The sequence below is a fragment of the Scyliorhinus canicula genome, chromosome 2 (genome assembly GCF_902713615.1).
Source record: "Scyliorhinus canicula chromosome 2, sScyCan1.1, whole genome shotgun sequence".
In the NCBI taxonomy this organism is placed as follows: domain Eukaryota; kingdom Metazoa; phylum Chordata; class Chondrichthyes; order Carcharhiniformes; family Scyliorhinidae; genus Scyliorhinus; species Scyliorhinus canicula.
Window position 1 is genome coordinate 233,997,856 of NC_052147.1, and position 20,859 is coordinate 234,018,714.

Genomic DNA, 20,859 nt, shown 5'->3' on the forward strand with positions numbered 1-20,859 from the left:
GTTGCTCAAATAAGCTGGGTAGACTGTCATAGTCTTTTTGTTGTTCACCTGAGCTTGGTAGAACTTCATAGTCTGCTGCTGGTTGCGCAGATAATGTGGATAGACCTTCAAAGTCTTGTTCATGCATGGCGTTCGCTATGGAGTCTTTGCTTGCTTCCATTTTTGAGTCTGTCACCGAGCTGTCCGTGGAGGCTTGCATCGCTCTCTTTGTGGAGGCTTGCATCGCCCTCTTTGTGGAGGCTTGTGTCGCTCCCTCTGTGGAGTCTTTCATCACTCTCTCTGTGGAGTCTTTCATCACTCTCTCTGTGGAATCTTTCATTGCTCTCTCTGGGAGTCTTTCATTGCTCTCTCTGTGGAGTCCTTCGTCGCTCTCTGTGGAGTCCTTCATCGCTCTCTCTGTGGAGTCCTTCGTCGCGTTCTCTGTGGAGTCCTTCGTCGCTCTCTCTGTGGAGTCTTTCATTGCTCTCTGTGTGGCATTGTCTTCTTGGGTATTGCTGTCATCCAATGTATCGACGATTTGCCATGGCATCATGGTATTGGATTCATCTACCATGAGAAGAGTCGTGTTGAGCATTTCAACCTTGTTGCTGATGCAGTGAACATCAATTCCAAACAACTCATCCATGTCTGAGCAGTAATCTTCAATTAACAAATCATCTGTTTGTTTCTGATTTGTCATTGTTCTTTCCATGTCCAATGAAGAAGTCATCTTCTGAGTAGTATTCTTCAATGAACAAATCATTGTGCTTTCCTCTTTGGGTGGTGCAAATAGCTTATGCCAGGGTGCAGCGGAGGTTATTTTTAACTGCTGGTGTAAGTTTGGGCATTGTTCTGTCTTGATATAAGAAAATTTGGTTTTGCAGCTTTAAATGTTTTTTTGTTCATTTCCGTGCATTTTCCTTTTAAGTGGGCGTGGCCCAGTTCCTCTGACGTCATGATGCTAGTGACGTCATGCGTAGGAATCTATTGCAAATGCGCAATTTGAGTTTCCATTACAGTATGCTCTTTTCGCAACTGCGCATGTACGGCTTCTCGAGTGTATTTTGCTATTTTCCTTCTTTTTGAGAAGTGCGCATGTGCGTATTGGCCGGAACTCTCTCGCTCGAGATCATTGCCAATCAAAAAGCGCTGTTGATTCGAGTGAGATCCTGCCTCTGCCTCGTGGCGAGTGTTCGTGCCATTTTTACCAATTTTGTTTTGTATATACTGATTCTGCGTTTGTAAAGACTCAGAGTATTGATTTTGTTTTTGTTCATAAGCAAGGCATTTTTGTATAGCAGTTTCTAGAGTTAGATACTTATCGTGTGAAAGTTCTTCCTTCAAATTTTTGTCAGCTAGTCCAGAAATTAATTGGTCTATTATCATTTTTGTCTGAAATCAGCATAATCACAGCCTTGTGGTATTAACTTGAGATTTGTGATAAAATCAGTGATGGGCCATCTGTTTCTCTGGCATTTATGACAAGAGTTAAATCTTTCCAGCATCTATCCAGACTGACACTTACAGGGTTCATCAAATTTTTTGAGTATTACTTCTATTTTGGTGTTGTCTTCACCTTCTAAGTAATTAAAGCAATTATAGATTTCTCTAGCTTCATGCCCTCCTATTGAGAGTAGTAGTGCTATTTTCATTGCGTCAGAGACAGTGTTTAAATCATTAGCTGCGATAACTATTTGGAATATCTGTTCAAATCCAGTAATAACTTAAATTACCGGTTGTTTCCAGCTGCCCTAGAGGTCTATAGTTAGTCGCCGAGGATCCATTTGCTGCAAAGTCTTCCACAGTCGAATATCCTGTCTGAATTTTCTTCTCTTTTTGTACAACCTAATCTAACTAGTTCTGTTAAAGCCAACATGTCTGGTACCATGTTTTGTTACCTGTGTGGTAGGTAACATGTGCTACTCAATCCTTGGCTAATGAAGAGGTCTTCTGAATCTTGATGAAGAATACTCAAACTCATCCAGTAGTAACAAAAGCTTTATTGAGTAACTATAACAATAATTGCATGAGTTCTTTATTTTAACTTTGATACTAGTGATAAGGTTAACAAGATCTGACTACAGTATCTATACGTAACTCCACTAGCCATCTGAACTACTTTGCTATTGCCCTGGTCACAGTGCACCCCCGAGAGACCCAGAGACCCAATGTGGGTTGCCTTTTATACCCCTGTTGGTCCGGCCCTCTAGTGATCATGTGATCCTACTCATTACACATTAACCCCTTGTGTACATGCACATATAGAGATCACTACACCAGCCTGGAAAATATCCATTAACCAAGACTTCCTATTATTCAGCCAATTTTGAGTCCACGTTGCTGCTGTCCCTTTTGTTCCAGGAGCTTTCACATTTCTCACAAATCTGTTGTGTGGCACTGTATCGAATGCCTTCTGAAAGGCCATTTACACCGCATCAGAAGCATCACCCTCATTTATTCTTTCTGTTACCTCCTCAAAAAACTCCAGCAAGTTCGTTAAACATGGTTTCCTCTGGCTCTTTCTCATGAACCCACATTTTTCTGTGCTGCTGGCCTTGTTCTGCATTACATGCCAGCTGTTTAGCCCACTGTGCTAAACCAGTCCCTGGTCCGATATCTTCCTCAATCCCTCCACCTCTTCTCCCTACTTCTTTACTGTCTCTGCTTTGAGATGCCATCAGTCTGACGAGCAGAACTTTTCTCCTACTAAATATTGGAAGTCTGAAACTGTTGTCTTTGGTCCATCTCACAAACTCTGTTCGTCTCCTGGTTGACTATTTAAGGCTGAATCTGAACATTTGACCTCTGATGTTCTGCTTGAGTATGAGAAGAGATTCTGAACATCTATTTGCTCAATCAGCAAGACTTCCGTTTCTAAAATTGACCATTGTTGCCTCTGCCTCAGCCCATCTGAAGTTGAACCCCTCATTGATGCCTTTGATACCTTTAGGCTATCCCAGTGTTCTCCTGGTTGTCACTTTCCATTCTCCATTACCTTGAATCAATCCAAACCTCTTGTTGCCCAATTTTTATTCAAACCAAGTTCCCTTTCTGTCATTGCTCCTTTGTTCACTGCCCTACAGTCCGCCCAGTGTGGCAAATTCTTTCTTAAAATTCTGATCCTTGTTTTAGAATCTGTACATGGTCTCACCCCTCCCAATCTCTGTAACCTAGTACCCTTCAAAATCTCTATGCTCCTCTGATTCTGATCACTTTCACATCCTTGTTTCAATCGCTGACAGTTTGGCCATCAGCTGCTGAGGCTGAGGCTTTGGAATTTCCTTCCGAAACCTCTCCACCTTTAAGAAGTTCCTTGAAACCTACCTCCTGTCCTATGTATATCTTGGCCCAGTGTCAAATGTGTCAACTCTTGTGAAGTACCATGGCTTATTTTATTATGTTAAAGATGCTGCGTAAGTGAAAGTTATTGTTGTCACCCCTGACTACAAAAAGCGATATTTATCCTATTCTCAATTGACATTTTTTTTCCGTAGCCAGAACAGGAAGACAAAAATACTCGGATGGTCACAAATCCATTGTGTTGGCAGTTAAAAGAACAAACCTCCTGCACTCTCAAAGCAATAACAGTGAGATGAGCTCCACTTATAGACACTTGACCGTGGGTACGATTTTATCTTTTGATTTAGTCAGCATCAAGCATCTTTTTAAAACTGCATATTTTCTCCAAACTTTCATATTTTATTTCAGGGGTAAAGTTGGTGAGTGTAAGCTAATAGATGCATAAATGTCTTCAATTACATAAAATTGTAGAATTAAGTAACCGGTATTGTGCAGCGACCTGAGAGACATACTTTTATGCAATTGTTTTGGCTAAAATTAATTTCCAATTACACATTTGAAGGAGGTGGGAAGATTGAGTTACCTTCTGCACATGTAACATTTTGTTTCTTATTGCAGGGGTGGGTAAAGACAATTTGAAACAGGTAAGTGATGTTTAAATATTAGTGATTAGAATAGTTTTGAGTACAGATGCCTAGTATGACAACTGCTCGGCCTAAGACCGCAAGAAACTTCAGAGGGTCGTGAACACAGCCCAGTCCATCACATGAACCTGCCTCCCATCCATTGACTCCATCTACACCTCCCGCTGCCTGGGGAAAGTGGGCAGCATAATCAAAGACCCCCCCCCCCCCCCCCGACACAGACACACACACACACACCCGGCTTACTCACTTTTCAAACTTCTTCCATCGGGCAGGAGATACAAAAATCTGAGAACATGTACGGGCAGATTCATAAACAGCTTCTTCCCTGTTGTTACCAGACTCCTAAATGACCCTCTTATGAACTGACCTGATTAACACTACACTCCTGTATGCTTCACCCGATGCCGGTAGCTATTTATTTACATTGTGGACCTTATGTTGCCCTTTAATGTATTTTCTTTTACTTTTCTTTTCTTTTCATGTACTTAATGATGTTTGAGCTGCTCACCAGAAAAATACTTTTCACTGTACCTCAGTGCACGTGACAATAAACAAATCCAATCAATTTCAATTTGTTATCCTAGCGTTAATTCTACATACATACAAACTGGGAGCAAGAGTAGGCTATTCAGTCTCTCGAACCTTCTTTGCCATTCAATAAGATCATAACTGGCCTCAACATCACTTTCCCTCCTACCTCTTATTCCCTTTGACTGTAAAAACTTAATTATGTAATTTTGTTTATTCTGTTTTGGATCCTGCAGATTTGGACAATTTGGACTGGTTTTAATATTTTTAAATTTGAATATGGAATATTTTGGTTACATTTTAACATACCATTGTCTGAAAGTTTTAAAAATGCATTTCAGCGATTTTTGAACATTGCCCACTGCTCTGCCATTGTATCTCTACATATAACTATAATTCTTTTAAGAGTTCAGTTTATCTTTTGTAAACTTATCATAACTCCCTTTACCAATTTATTTTTTAACACTTTAAGTACTTCTTAAAAATTGTTTTGTTGGAAAATGGTCATCCACTATCACATTCAGACCACTTGTCACAAAATGGTTGGATGCTATTAAAATGTATGAATGGTTTTTTGCACAAGTAGCATCAAACTGCCATGTATTTTGTAAACCATGTTTGGGCAGCAACTAAGAGAAAGGAAGGAACAGGACAGAATAGGGAACAGGGTGTTGTTTGCAATTGATACATTTAGTAGTCAGAGTTGCTGTGGGCCCGGAAGCAGGTGAGTCACAGATGAGGTGTTGAAGAAAGAACAGCAAGAGAGAGCGAGGCAGCCAACCTCAGGAACAGCTCAGCTAGAAATGAAGTGCTCAAGGCAAAAGCCACTTTGTGCAAAATATAGTTTTCCTTGCTGAACCAAAGACCATTCCCAAGTTCTGGTCACTTAGGCTGTAAGGTGGGGTAGTCACTGGCTAGATTTGATCAATATATTTATGATTGTTGTTTGGGAAATGGAGGCGTCCCAGTAAAGTTTAGGATTATCCTGAGACCCCTCCATTTCCCAAACAACAACCATAAATCTATCGGTCAAATCCAACCATGTGGGTGTTCGCCGATGACTTCTATGTTCAATTCACATCTCCTCATATTCTGAGGCAGCTCCTTACCCCCGTGCAGCAAGACCTAGACAACATTCTTGGGCTTGGGCTGATAAGTTAAAGTCTTGGAACTCCCTCCCTGAGCACAGAGTGCATTCACTACATGGACTGCAGTGATTCAAGAAGTTAGATTGTTGATGCCAGCTAAAGGGTATTTGAGGATTGGCAATATATGCTGGCCTTTCCAGAGATGCTCCTATCTTTAAATGAAATCTGGTTTTGACCTTACAATATCTATGGACATCAGTGAAGAATGTTTACTGAATCTCAACTGTTTTTTACTGTTTATTGAAATGAAATGAAAATGAAATAAAATGAAATGAAAATTGTTTATTGTCACGAGTAGGCTTCAATGAAGTTACTGTGAAAAGCCCCTAGTCGCCACATTCCGGCGCCTGTTCGGGGAGGCTGTTACGGGAATCAAACCGTGCTGCTGGCCTGCTTGGTCTGCTTTCAAAGCCAGCGATTTAGCCCTGTGCTAAACAGATGGAATGCTGTATTACAACAGCAACATCTATTTATGTAATGCCTTCAGTGTAGTGACCTACTTCCTAAGGCGCAACATAGGCATTTTAGGAAATAAAAATTGACGCTGGACTACACAGAGAGATATTAGGACAGGTCAGCTTGGTCAAAGAATTGACTTTTAATAAGTGTCTCAAAATAAGAAAGGTCGGAAGGAAGTTCCAGAACCTTGGGCCTCAGCAACTGATGGAATGGCTGTCATTTGTATGCAGTGATGATGCTGAAGAGGAGCATAAATATTTTGGCAGTGTAGTGGGGGTGGGGCAAAGGTACGGTGGGATTTTAAAAAGACCTGGCTTAAACAGGAGCCAATGTATGTCAATATTAATCTTTATCATTGTCACAAGTAGGCTTACATTAACACTGCAATGAAGTTACTGTGGAAAGCCCCTAGTCACTACATTCCGGCACCTATTCGGGTACGTTGAGGGAGAATTCAGAATGTCCAAATTACCTAACAAGCATGCCTTTCGAGACTTTCGGGAGGAAACCAGACCACCCTGAGGAAACCCATACAGACTCCGCACAGACGGTGACCAAGGCCAGGAATCGAACCCGGGTCCCCGGCGCTGTGAAGCACCAATGTTAACCACTGTGCTATTGTGCCATCCACAAATGAGCAGGGGTGGGGGATAATGGGAATTTGGACACCTGCAGCAAAATTTTGGATGATCTAAAATTTGTACTGTGTAGTAGAATGATTCTATGGCTGGTGAATAAATGCTTGGATCATTTATGTGCCGTGATGTTAAGCATATGTTCAGTTGGATGTGGACTACCAAGCGCAACCATAGCAAAGACTGCTCACTTTTTTGTAAGAGACTGGGCAGAAACCGGTTGTGCTTAACCAAGTTTTTTTGAACCACCATTATTCCATTACCTGTCTGACCAGCCCACCACCTTGTATCCTCCATAAACATGTGCAGGTATTTGAACTTGCAACAAAGCCTATTCACCCAGGTGGCCTGTGCTTGCTCACCTGCCTTGGCACCCTGTCCAGCAGTGTCTTGACATTTAAAATTGTCTTCTTGTTTTCATGTTGCTCTGCTGCCTTCTCCTGAGTATCTCTGTAATCACCTCCAGTCCTCTACCCCACAGATTTCAAAACGCTCAATTACAGCTTCTTGTGTATATCTAACTTTACAAGCTCCAGAATTTGCCAGCTATGTTTTCAGCTGCCTAGGTACTAAGTTCCAGAATCCCCTCCAAAACCTTCTTGAGCTCCCCAACCAAAACCCCATACAGGATCAGCATTTGTTGACTGTGCTTAATTGCTCTTGAGAAGGTGATGGTGATCCACCTTTTGGAACCACTGCAATCCATGTGATATACCAGTAGCACTGACATTTGTAGCGATTAACCTAAATGGCGACAAAGTCCAATATCAAGTGATTTTAGCTGCGTGTTTCCATGCATATGCAGTGCTGAGAAAAACATGGCTATACAACAGCACTCGCATTAATTAAGGGGCCTTAGCAGGGAAATGTTTTCCACACGGATAAGCTCGGTTTGCTGGAACTCCTCAGTATAGCGAGACCCCCGAACCGACCGCCCCAAGCCCCAACGCACTATGGGAGGGTCCCCGCCCTCCCACCCAACACCCACGCAGGGTACCCCTGGCCCGATCGCCAACGCACACAAAATAGCCAGCTTGGCACCTCGGCAGTGCCCCTGCCAGCTGGCAGTGCCACCCGGGCACATTCACAACGCCACCTGGGGACGTCCGATGAGTGCTGTTCCATCTGGTCTCTGTTTGTGGGGACCCATGCCGAACAGCGCTTGCCTGAGGTCTCATAGCGTAGGGAATAGATCCTAATCTAGGAGGGAGGGCTTCAGGTATTTGGATAATTGGAGCGCATTCTGGGGAAGGTGGGACCTGTACAAGCAGGACGGGTTGCATCTGAACCAGAGGGGCACCAATATCCTGGGGGGGAGGTTTTCTAGTACTCTTCGGGAGGGTTTAAACTAATTTGGCAGGGGAATGGGAACCGGATCTGTAGTCCAGCAACTAAGGTAGACGATAGTCAGGACGCCAAAGCACGTAGTGATGCAGTGGGGAAGGTAACAATGACAAAGGAGAGTACTTGCAGGCAAGGAGATGGGTTGAAGTGTGTATACTTTAATGCAAGAAGCATCAGGAATAAGGTGGGTGAACTTAAGGCATGGATCGGTACTTGGGACTATGATGTGGTGGCCATCACGGAAACTTGGATAGAAGAGGGCCAGAAATGGTTGTTGGAGGTCCCTGGTTATAGATGTGTCAACAAGATTAGGGAGGGTGGTAAAAGAGGTGGGGGGGTGGCATTGTTAATTAGAGATAGTATAACAGCTGCAGAAAGGCAGTTCGAGGGGGATCTGCCTACTGAGGTAATATGGGTTGAAGTTAGAAATAGGAAAGGAGCAGTCACCTTGTTGGGAGTGTTCTATAGGCCCCCCAATAGCAGCAGAGATGTGGAGGAACAGATTGGGAAACAGATTCTGGAAAGGTGCAGAAGTCACAGGGTAGTAGTCATGGGCGACTTCAACTTCCCAAACATTGAGTGGAAACTCTTTAGATCAAATAGTTTGGATGGGGTAGTGTTTGTGCAGTGTGTCCAGGAAGCTTTTCTAACACAGTATGTAGATTGTCCGACCAGAGGGGAGGCCATATTGGATTTAGTACTTGGTAATGAACCAGGGCAGGTGATAGATTTGTTAGTGGGGGAGCATTTTGGAGGTAGTGACCACAATTCTGTGACTTTCACTTTAGTAATGGAGAGGGATAGGTGCGAGCAACAGGGCAAGGTTTATAATTGGGGGAAGGGTAAATACAATGCTGTCAGACAAGAATTGAAGTGCAGAAGTTGGGAACATAGGCTGTCAGGGAAGGACACAAGTGAAATGTGGAACTTGTTCAAGGATCAGGTACTGCGTGTCTTTGATATGTATGTCCCTGTCAGGCAGGGAAGAGATGGTCGAGTGAGGGAACCATGGTTGACAAGAGAGGTTGAATGTCTTGTTAAGAGGAAGAAGGAGACTTATGTAAGGCTGAAGAAACAAGGTTCAGACAGTGCGCTGGAGGGATACAAGATAGCCAGGAGGGAACTGAAGAAAGGGATTAGGAGAGCTAAGAGAGGGCATGAAAAATCTTTGGCGGGTAGGATCAAGGAAAACCCCAAGGCCGTTTACACATACGTGAGAAATATGAGAATGACTAGAGTGAGAGTAGGTCCGATTAAGGACAGTAGCGGGAGATTGTGTATCGAGTCTGAAGAGATAGGAGAGGTCTTGAACAAGTATTTTTCTTCAGTATTTACAAATGAGAGAGGCCATATTGTTGGAGAGGACAGCGTGAAGCAGACTGATAAGCTTGAGGAGATACTTGTCAGGAAGGAAGATGTGTTGCGCGTTTTGAAAAACTTGAGGATAGACAAGTCCCCCGGGCCTGATGGGATATATCCAAGGATTCTATGGGAAGCAAGAAATGAAATTGCAGAGTCGTTGGCAATGATCTTTTCGTCCTCGCTGTCAACAGGGGTGGTACCAGAGGATTGGAGAGTGGCGAATGTCGTGCCCCTGTTCAAAAAAGGGAATAGGGATAACCCTGGGAATTACAGGCCAGTTAGTCTTACTTCGGTGGTAGGCAAAGTAATGGAAAGGGTACTGAGGGATAGGATTTCTGAGCATCTGGAAAGGCATTGCTTGATTAGGGATAGTCAGCACGGATTTGTGAGGGGTAGGTCTTGCCTTACAAGTCTTATTGAATTCTTTGAGGAGGTGACCAAGCATGTGGATGAAGGTAAAGCAGTGGATGTAGTGTACATGGATTTTAGTAAGGCATTTGATAAGGTTCCCCATGGTAGGCTTATGCAGAAAGTAAGGAGGCATGGGATAGTGGGAAATTTGGCCAGTTGGATAACAAACTGGCTAACCGATAGAAGACAGAGAGTTGTGGTGGATGGCAAATATTCAGCCTGGAGCCCAGTTATCAGTGGCGTACTGCAGGGATCAGTTCTGGGTCCTCTGCTGTTTGTGATTTTCATTAACGACTTGGATGAGGGAGTTGAAGGGTGGGTCAGTAAATTTGCAGATGATACGAAGATTGGTGGAGTTGTGGATAGTGAGGAGGGCTGTTGTCGGCTTCAAAGAGACATAGATAGAATGCAGAGCTGGGCTGAGAAGTGGCAGATGGAGTTTAACCCTGACAAGTGTGAGGTTGTCCATTTTGGAAGGACAAATCTGAATGCGGAATACAGGGTTAATGGTAGGGTTCTTGGCAATGTGGAGGAGCAGAGAGATCTTGGGGTCTATGTTCATTGTTCTTTGAAAGTTGCCACTCAAGTGGATAGAGCTGTGAAGAAGGCCTATGGTGTGCTAGCGTTCATTAGCAGAGGGATTGAATTTAAGAGCCGTGAGGTGATGATGCAGCTGTACAAAACCTTGGTCAGGCCACATTTGGAGTACTGTGTGCAGTTCTGGTCACCTCATTTTAGGAAGGATGTGGAAGCTTTGGAAAAGGTGCAAAGGAGATTTACCAGGATGTTGCCTGGAATGGAGAGTAGGTCATACGAGGAAAGATTGAGGGTGCTAGGCCTTTTCTCATTAGAACGGAGAAGGATGAGGGGCGACTTGATAGAGGTTTATAAGATGATCAGGGGAATAGATAGAGTAGACAGTCAGAAACTTTTTCCCCGGGTGGAACACACCATTACAAGGGGACATAAATTTAAGATAAATGGTGGAAGATATAGAGGGGATGTCAGAGGTAGGTTCTTTACCCAGAGAGTAGTGGGGGCATGGAATGCACTGCCTGTGGTAGTAGTTGAGTCGGAAAATTTATGGACCTTCAAGCGGCTATTGGATAGGTACTTGGATTAGGGTAGAATAAGGGAGTGTAGGTTAACTTCTTAAGGGCAGCACGGTAGCATTGTGGATAGCACAATTGCTTCACAGCTCCAGGGTCCCAAGTTTGATTTCGACTTGGGTCACTGTCTGTGTGGAGTCTGCACATCCTCCCCGTGACTGTGTGGGTTTCCTCCGGGTACTCCGGTTTCCTCCCACAGTCCAAAGATGTGCAGGTTGGGTGGATTGGCCATGACAAATTGTCCAAAATTCTATGATTAACCTAGGACAAAAGTTCGGCGCAACATCGTGGGCCGAAGGGCCTGTTCTGTGCTGTATTTCTCTATCTATCTATCTATCTATCTCTAATGCCCCATGTACCTTGGGAATCTGCACATTAAAATTAGACTAGCTGTCTTGCTCTAATACTCAGATTTGCTAAAAAAGTGTTCCCACCCACAATGGGCAGGATTTACATCGCAACATCTTGTGAGATCGTGTTAGATCTTGCGAGGCGGGATCTCTCGTCTTTATCGACCACGCTGTGCCGCGGTGAGCTGCTTTTCTAGCGCAGCATGGCCATTGGATCGCGTCCAATATCTCTTTCAGTAATGTTGCTTTAGCTAAGTGTTGGTTTGGACTTCTTTGGTTTGCTTTGATTAGTGCCATGGGATCTTTTACATACTGAGGAGGGCAGTTTAATGCTTCCTCTGAAAGACTGGATCTCAGGTAGTCCAGCACACTACATACTACATTGGAGTGTCAGCTTAGAATACATGAACAGATCTCTAGAGTGCCGTTTGGAACCAATATCAACCAGGTTTAAAACATAGGGAGGAAAAGAAATAACAGTTGATTTCTACTTCCTTCGGAATAACCATGCTTTCTGATCTTTTGCCAAAAGTCTGTCACGATTTCTTTGAATTCTCGTCAAATCTGATGTTTTGATGATATGGTTGCTAACTCTGCCAAAGAAAATTAAAGTATTTTTCTTTTTTCTCCATTAAACTGAAATTATTTTAGAGCATAGCTTACTTCTATAGTTATATTTTGTTGAATCATTAGGTCCAACATCAAATTTTATCCCCGTCAAGTCTGCTGGATACTCTGCTGCCTGGATTCAAACAAAATTACTGGGCTTGACAGTCTGTTTCCAATTATCAAGACAATTTAATAAGTAAATAAAAGCAAATTCCTGCAGATGCTGGAATCTGAAACGAAAGAGAAAATGCTGGAAAATCTCAGCAGGTCTGGCAGCATCTGTAGGGAGAGAAAGGAGCTAGCGTTTCGAGTCCGGTGACTGTTTGTCAAAGTAGGTGTGGATTTGTCAATGTTTTTTTTCATTTGTTGCTTTGAAACAAATCTTTTGATTAAAGTTGCAAATGATAAATTTTGAATTCATACAATTTTCAGTATCATGCTGAACATAAAAGGAATATACCATATTGATTAATTGTGTCCACCTGCTTGTCTTTCGAAAGAAAACTTTCATTTACAGATTATTCTATTTCAAAATCTAGGATGAACAAGCAGAATGGGACATCCTGAACAAGCTCCTTCAGCAACACGGCTTCAAGCCAGTGCAGCTTGCAGACCCACAAACAAACAAAAGGCAGAGAGGTAAACAACAGATTGTCCTAGCAAGCTGATGTACTGAACAATTGCCGTTAAATTCATATTTGGGTTATATTTACACTAACAGTTGTAGCAAAGGTGTTTTGCTTTGTCATAGTAGTATTATTGAATCTGGAATCTAGGCACAGCTTCACAGTAAAGCAAAATAGAGTGAGGCAGCCTGGAACAAGGAGTCTCATTCTGCTTTGCCTTGGAAGTCATTTAGGCCTTCACAAGAGTTGATGTGATATTTGAGACTGCCGCTTACTGGTATTAAACATGTAGTGTAAACACACCATTAAATCATTTTTGCTTTATTGAAAGATTGAGTCATTGTATCAAAGAACTATTACTTCACTATGACCAAGTAGTTGAATACACTTTGGACCCAGACTCTTAATTGCTGACTGGGCGGCACGGTGGGGGGCACGGTGGCATAGTGTTAGTACTGCTGCCTCATAGTGCCAGGGATGTGTGTTCAATTCTGACCTTGAGTGACTGTGGAGTTTGCACGTTCTTCCCGAGTCTCCGTGGGTTTTCTCCGGGTGCTCCGGTTTCCTCCCACCGTCCAAAAATGTGCAGGTTAGGAAGATTGGCCATGCTAAATTGCCCAGTAGTGTCCAGTGGGTTCAGTGGGGTTACAGGGATGGGACGTGGGCCGAGGTAGGGTGCTCTTTCAGAGAGTCAGTGCAGACTTGGTGGATTGAATGGCCACCTTCTGCACTATAGGAATCCTAAGACTGGGACTTGCTTTCAATGGTAGTTTGCCTCTTATTGGCTAACCTTAATGGATAGAGAAGGCTACAACAATAACTTGGGTCAACTGTGACAGGAATTACTAAAACTGTGCTTCTGAGGTTGATGAGTAGCATTGAGGCTGAGGCTTGTATACACTTATCATTCAATAGTGCGTGTTTTCTACCCACAGGGGAATTTAACTGATCCCAAAATGACTGAGTAATCTTCCTGATGGAAGTTGGTGTAGCTGGTTCTGAGAGTTGTTTTGAAACAGGGCATCCTCACTTTACCTTGTAGTTGAGTTCCTGACAAGTGTGTCTTTAAACAAAATAGCATGCAGTGAAGGGAACAAATGTTAGTGGAAGGAATGCCAGTCAGGTGGGCTGCTTTTTCCTGGATGGTGTTGAACTTCTTCAGTGTTGTTGGAGTTGCACTCATCCAGGCAAGTGAAGAGTATCTCATGACACCCCTGACTTGTGGCTTGTAGAACGTGACCATAGAACATACAGTGCAGAAGGAGGCCATTCTGCCCATCGAGTCTGCACCGACCCACTAAAACCCTCACTTCCACCCTAACCCCGTAACTCAATAACCCCTCCTAACTTTTTTGGACACTAAGGGCAATGTATCATGGCCAATCCACCTAACCTGCACGTCTTTGGACTGTGGGAGGAAACCGGAGCACCCAGAGGAAACCCACGCAGACACGGGGAGAATGTGCAGACTCCGCACAGACAGTGACCCAGCGGGGAATCGAACCTGGGACCCTGGCGCTGTGAAGCCACAGTGCTATCCACTTGTGCTGCCATGCTGCCCTTTACCTTTTAGATGGTGGAGAGGCTTTGGGGAACCAGGAGGTGAGTTGCACACCACAGGTTCCATAGTCTCTCACCGGTTCTTCAAACGACAGTAATTATATGGCTGGTCCAGTTCAATTTCTGGTCAATGGCAACCCCCAGGATGTTGATAGTGGGTGATTCAGCGATGGTAATGCCATTGAAAGATAATGCCATTGTTGGAGTTGGTCATTGCCTGGTACTTGTGTGGCATGAATATTGCTTCTCATTTGTCAGCACAAACCTGGATTAAATTCAGGTCTTGCTGCATTTGGAGATGGACTCTCTTCAAATACCATGCCTTCAGAGAGCATTGATGACCATCGACTTCCATGTTAATTTTTCCCTGAAGGCGTAGATCATCTCCATTGGTGGCCATCAGTTTGCAAGGCTCTTCATAAAGATTGTGCTTTGTCTATCTCAATCTCTACTTCCATCAATCTTTTCCATTGGCATCAGACTTTTAAAATTACGATTTCTTATTAATTGTTCAAGAAATTCCAATTGTTTCTTTCTCATCTTGGTCAGCAGAGTTCTCTTGGTCTCAGACTTTACCAGAGGTGGTAAGTGTGACTTGTCCAAGGTATCTTCATTATTTGCCTCAAAAACCCCAACCCTGCACCCTCTATCCTTGTCTGGATAGCTCTACTAATCGTCTAATCGCTTACTTTCTTATGTCAAAACTGGCGTGTCGCAGCATTCCAGGATTCTCAGTTTTGTTTTCCTGGCTAATTCTGAGTTGATCATAACCTTTTTGAAATACATGTTTGGTGATTCCAATCCTTCACCTTATTTCCAGGTTGCATTTTCTGTCTGATGTTAACAAACTTCCTCGGTAACAAAATATTTCATTCTTCACTGTGATCTTACATTCTGGTATGACTTTCCTTTTGGACACTGCTAGACATTTTGATTTCTTGCAACTTATGCTTGATTCTTTCTTCTCACTACTCTATCCAAAGAATTTTGCAGTTTCTCTAAATAAAATGAATCTGTAAAAATAAAACCAATGTAAATAAGATTGCACTCACTATTGATGGTTGCAGAACTTGTTCACTCAGCTGCCTGTTTTTGGAGTAACCTGGCTCCATCTAGTGACAGAAAGTGGTGGAGGTTTTGGATCAGCTGAAGGAGTTCCCAGGGGAGTGCTGCAAACCCCAGCAGTGCAGGGAAAAATTGAGAAAGATTATCTTTGGACACCATGGCTCGAATTTTATGGCCCTTCCTGTCTGACGCACATGTCAGACTTGCTGAAGTAAACCCACCGCATCTGCCAGATGCAGGTGGGGCGGGGCCATCTCAGCCTCTCCTAGGTATCTACACGCAGAGGCGGAATTGTAGTTTTGGAGCCCCGCGCTCACCTTCATTTCTGTCCTTTTCCCCACCCAACCTCATAATCCTTACCCCTCAGAACGCAAAGGTGGAAGCCACAAAAATACACAAATTGAACACTGTTTTTAGCTTGTAAACCACGCTGAATGTGCTCGCCTCGTAACCTTCCTGGACATTAAGGGGCAATTTGGCATGGCCGATCCACCTAACCCGCACATATGTGGATGCCCATCTCCTCAGTCTCTGTTTCTCCCCCCCCCCCCCATTCCCCCCCCCCCCCCCCCCACTCTTCATTCTCTCCCATTCTCACAATCTCTTTCACCTCACTTGCCTAGTGTCTTGAAGACAACCTGCCTCACTCATGGCCGCTACACCTCTCCCTCGCCTTGGGGCATTGTCACGCATCTGTTGCTGACCTGGGTCCGCATCTCGTGGCTTGATCTGGGGCGACATGCATCGTGTGCCTGTTGCTGGCCTGGGTCTGCTAGTGCCAGCGCCAGGCACAAACCTGCTCGCTTCACCTGTTTGGCGGCTGACCTCATGGCTTGATTATGCGCTTGCATGACTGTTGCTGGCTTGGGTCTGCTTGGAACCTGCTCGGCTCCTCATTGTTAGATTCCCAAACCTCAGCAGCCTCTCCCTCACCTCTCATCACACGCATGCCTCAACTTAGCCGTTTTGCGGCATGGTAGCACAGTGGTTAGCACTGTTGCTGCACGAGCGCCAGGGTCCCAGGTTTGATTCCTGGTTTGGGGCACTGTCTGTGCGGAATCTGCACGTTCTCCCTGTGCCTGCGTGGGTTTACTTCGGATGCTCCGGTTTTCTCCCACAAGTCCCGAAAGATGCGCTGTTCGGTGAATTGGACATTCTGAATTCTCCCTCTGTGTACCCGAACAGGTGCCGGAGTGTGGCTACTTGGGGCTTTTCACAGTAACTTCATTGCAGTGTTAATGTAAGTCTACTTGTGACAATAAAGGTTATCATTGTTACCGTTTTCATGCTCTTTCACAGTCACCAGAGTATGATTTTGCTGTGCATTTGCTGTTGAGCCTATCAGTAGATACAGAGTAATCCGTCTCTGGATGCCCAGTGCGCCGGGCCCACACGGGGTCGGTTCAATGGGTGGAGCCCTGTGCCTAGGCATGGTGTTTCATTGTAAATCCACCTCTGTCTACTCTGCAGTGACAAAGGAACAGAATGTCAGATCTCCTTCAGGTCAAAGGTAGTGAAAGACTCTGACGGCTGGGAAGGGCAATGAAAGTGTCCACTGGCTCCACCTCAGCTGAAGGAGAGCAGGGAGAGCAGACCAGTGAAATCTCTGGGATTTGAGGTTTCCATCTGCCGGTGCATTGTAAGCTTGTTTGTTAAGGTGAATCTCAGACCTTCAGTTTGAGATGTACAGGCTACAAAACAGGAACTCTGGCAAATGATGTTAAAGTGAACGCCGTAAAGTTGAAATAATATATATTCTCTATTTTAAGAATGACGTTATAATAAAACAACTTGGAACAAATCAATGTAAAAAGGGGAATTGCTGTACTCTTATACTGGGAGCCTGTTGAGTAAGCAATGTGAGGTGATGAACTCTCGGATAATTTTATTCAATTCATGTGCAAATGGGCTGGTTTAGCACAGGGCTAAATCGCTGGCTTTGAAAGCAGGCCAGCAGCACGGTTCAATCCCGTACCAGCCTCCCCGAACAGGCGCAGGAATGTGGCGACTGGGGGCTTTTCACAGTAACTTCTTTGAAGCCTACTTGTGACAATAAGCAATTTTCTTTCTTTCTTTCTAAATGACTACTATTGACATCTTTCATAAGGCTTTTCAACCTAGTTCTTGATGAATCTTTAATGTCTGGAGGGTTTGAATTTAAAAGTCAGGATGGGATTCTTCAATTGTACAGAGCTTGTATGGAGCCCAAGAGGACCATTGCATTCAGTTTTGGAAACAAAGCCTCAGGCATGATATATTGGTCTTGGAAGGGATTCATCAAAATGAGAAGGCTAGAATTCAATTGAGGCCAAATTATATAAATTCACCTTATATTTTGCATTTACTGTAAGTGAGGACACTGGGCATTTCTCAGTATGGAATGCTAGTGCGGCATCATTACTGAAGAGCATCTCTCCGGTGAGGATATGGCACACTTTTTTGTTTTGGACCTCAGCAGGGTGATGTTTCTGGTATCTAAGTAGCCCTGTGTAAATGACCTGAAGAAATATGACAGCAGCAAAGAGAAGAAGATGCCAGCAATTCAGTGGCACAATCAACTTTATTAACCCCACGGTGGACCTCACTGCCCAATTATAGCTAACCTTGCCCATAATGTTGTCAAGGAAAGAGGAAACCACACTGAGCAGTTTTGGCAGCTAACAATTTTATTCAGCAGCATAAATAGGCCACCCCAGGTCACATGGTCAAATGCTGTGGTGAGACTGGTGAAGGCAATGTATTGTGGTCTCCTTTGTTCATGACATTTCTCTTACAACTGCCGGACTGAGACGATCATGTCAATTGTGGAGCTTCCTGTTCTGATACCACACTAGGATTTGGGTTAGATGCATTCAACCAAGATCTGCTGTCTGATGACGGCAACACAGGCAAATACTTTCTCCATGATGCTCAACAGGGAGATGCTATGATAGTTGTAATCTTTGTGGTCACCCTTGTTCTTGTACAGTGTCACAAACTCTGCGTCACACATATCCTGAGGTACTGCCCCCCCCTCCCTCCAACAGAGACAAGTTTGTGCTGGTGCTGCTAGCTTCGAACCAAAGTGTTTCTGCTCGTGCTTCCCATAGGCTGATTGTGGTATTGTAATTGGTTTCTCAAAGTATGTTCAATTTCGTTTCTGCATTTTGTGAGAGAATACAGGCGAGCACATGTTAATTTGGTCAAGGAACTGTAGATTTCTATTTGGGTAGGCAGTATAGCTAATGGAAGGCCTTTATGCTTTGAATGAAAAAGCTTTACGGATTGATTTCTAACCTTGACGCACTCCAGGGATTGATGTGTATCTCACTCAGAGCTGTGGTCCGTGCGTCTGTTGAGATACTTGTCTGCCAGATCTTGAAAGTTTCCAGAGCACCTTATGGCAATGTTTATTCTGAAAAAAATGTTAGTCTCTCAAAGCTTGTGGTGGTAGCAAAGCACAAATAGTCTTGGTTCCTGTTTAGATTTCCTAAGCCCATGATATTCAAGGCAGGAAAGACATGCCTCTTGGTCCACACCCACTCTTGCTTTGAAATCCATCACAAGGTAAGATGTTCAAACTTGGGGATTCAGCTGACAGCTCTATGTCAAGTTCTTCGTTTTGGCTCTGCATTGCCATTGGAGCATATTCATGAGATTAACTGGCTGTGCTTGAGGTGAGGGACGAATAGATAGAGAGAACCAGTTCTGAATCATTTCCAAGGGATTCTGTCATTGAGAGTAGTTAGTTCCATAATCCAAAGCCTATGCCCTGTTCACATGTTTCCTTTGAACTTGTCCCCTGCCAGAAGAACGGGTAATGTTTTTCTTTCAGTGATCCACACTCGGTAAGCCTGGCCACTTGTAAGGAAGATATGAAATGCTCATGTCTATCACAGTTGTCTTGCAGACATTATGGGCCTGCTGCAAGTCATCTTTCTGTCTCGTGCATGTGGTCCTGATGATCCGGTTTGCAAATCGAAGAGTTGACTTCTTCATTCTCTGTTGCCTTGTTTCACTGGTTTGTTGGGGATTGAATGTGAGCTACGACTCTTGCACCCATTGATGTAGATGGGCTGTGGTAGGACAGCACATTACTAGGTGCGCACTGCCCAACTTGAGGGAGTGTGGCAAATATCTGATTTCATAATTCATGTATTTTACTTTTAGGTTAAGGAATTAAAGTGTTAAATGTAAGATAAATTGAAATATTTGGTTGAGAAACTGATGAACAACCCTGAAGTAAGTGGAACTCAAACAGACCTGGGGTAATTATTATTGCAAAGAGTGTTTATTTGACAAAGTTAGCAGGAAGAAAACTTAAACAATGGATGACTCATCTTTTGAGCGCTTATTGGGGATGGGAGCTCTACAGTTATTTCAATAAGGGATTTGGAATATTCCTTGGTGTTCCTTGGTGGACCCAGTTGGTCTGGAGAGAGGGCCATTAGCTCCATTAGAGATATAAATTATTAATGTGGATTGCAGAATCAAATGGGGTTTTGAAGGTATAGAGTAATTTACCTTCTGTTTGGAACATCCCAAGTATTCCATGGAAATGGGCTGTGGAGATTAGGGAGGTTCCTTTGCTAATTTATCTGTGTGTGACCCTTTTGCTCAAAGAAGCAGCCACGGCAGTTCAACCGTGATATTTTGTAGTTCCCAGCTCACTGGGTCGAGGGAACAAAGGGGATAACCCTAACCCTAACCCTAATTAGGGTTAGGGTTAGGCCTGCACCTTGAGAGAAAATACTAACAGTATTGTTTACCATACAGAATGCGGGTGGGTGCTCGCACTCGGTTTGGAGGCAGAGTTTGTGAGGGAAAACACGAGACTGGAAGATTAGCCTAGGTTGGAGCTAGAGGAAGACATTTCCAATACTGTTTTCACACTGCAGTGAAACTGGAGTACTCTCTCCAGTGCAAAATTGTGGAGACTGTGGGCTGTCCAAACGTCAGGGTCCCACTCGGGACCTCAGTCCATCTTTGGACTCCACTCACGATTTTTTTTGTCAGGGTTACTCTCTTAGTCTTCCACTCTCCCCAGGTATCCACAAGAGAGTGGGATGACTAGGAGCTGAAAATGATGATTGAGGTGTGATATTGAAGTATTTAACGTGCCTGAAGAATTCAATACAGGGAAACTATTTCCTTTTAGTGGAGAATTCGGAACAAGAGGGTATAATTTAAAAATTAGAACTTGGTTATTTGGGCGAGAAATCAGGGAGCACTTTTCAAAGTTGTGGATGTTGGAAACTTGCTCCAGGTGGCAAATGATGGAAATACTGCATTGTTTGCCACCCAGAGAAACTAACAACATGAGCTTGTTTCAGTACAAAGGCAATGAAAGATCTAATAAAGCTATCTCTCGAAAGAAAAGAACTATGAGGATGTCGCCATTCTGTCCCAGGTATTTTTGAATTTACTACACTGCTCCATTTCACATGGTGTCATTACATCCAAATATAATGTGATAGCTTTAGATATTAGTTGAAACATTTTATTTGTATTTTTATGTGGGTACCTGAGGTTGCCACTTTTAGCCACTGGCAGTCTTCCAATATTTAACATTTCTGTATTTTAAAATCTTTTATTGGTGTTTCTCATATTTATAAACTGTTGTGTATATATACTTTACATTTTTCTTGCCCACGCTAATTTACTTTATTGTACAGAGAGGTTTATTTTGTCCTTCGTTTAACTGACCCTATGAACAGTTTGCTACCCTCTGGATCGGTGTATAGTTCT

General features: G+C 43.6%; 1 protein-coding gene across 1 annotated transcript in view; it reads left to right on the forward strand.

The window, feature by feature from the left end:
- The window catches only part of cep70 (centrosomal protein 70), a 79,182-nt gene that overhangs the window by 7,501 nt on the left and 50,822 nt on the right, over nt 1-20,859 (forward strand). Inside the window, exons 4-6 of the mRNA XM_038790299.1 lie at nt 3,474-3,602; nt 3,898-3,923; nt 12,421-12,520. Coding sequence (XP_038646227.1) covers nt 3,474-3,602; nt 3,898-3,923; nt 12,421-12,520 — 255 coding nt within the window. The remainder of the gene's footprint in view (nt 1-3,473; nt 3,603-3,897; nt 3,924-12,420; nt 12,521-20,859) is intronic.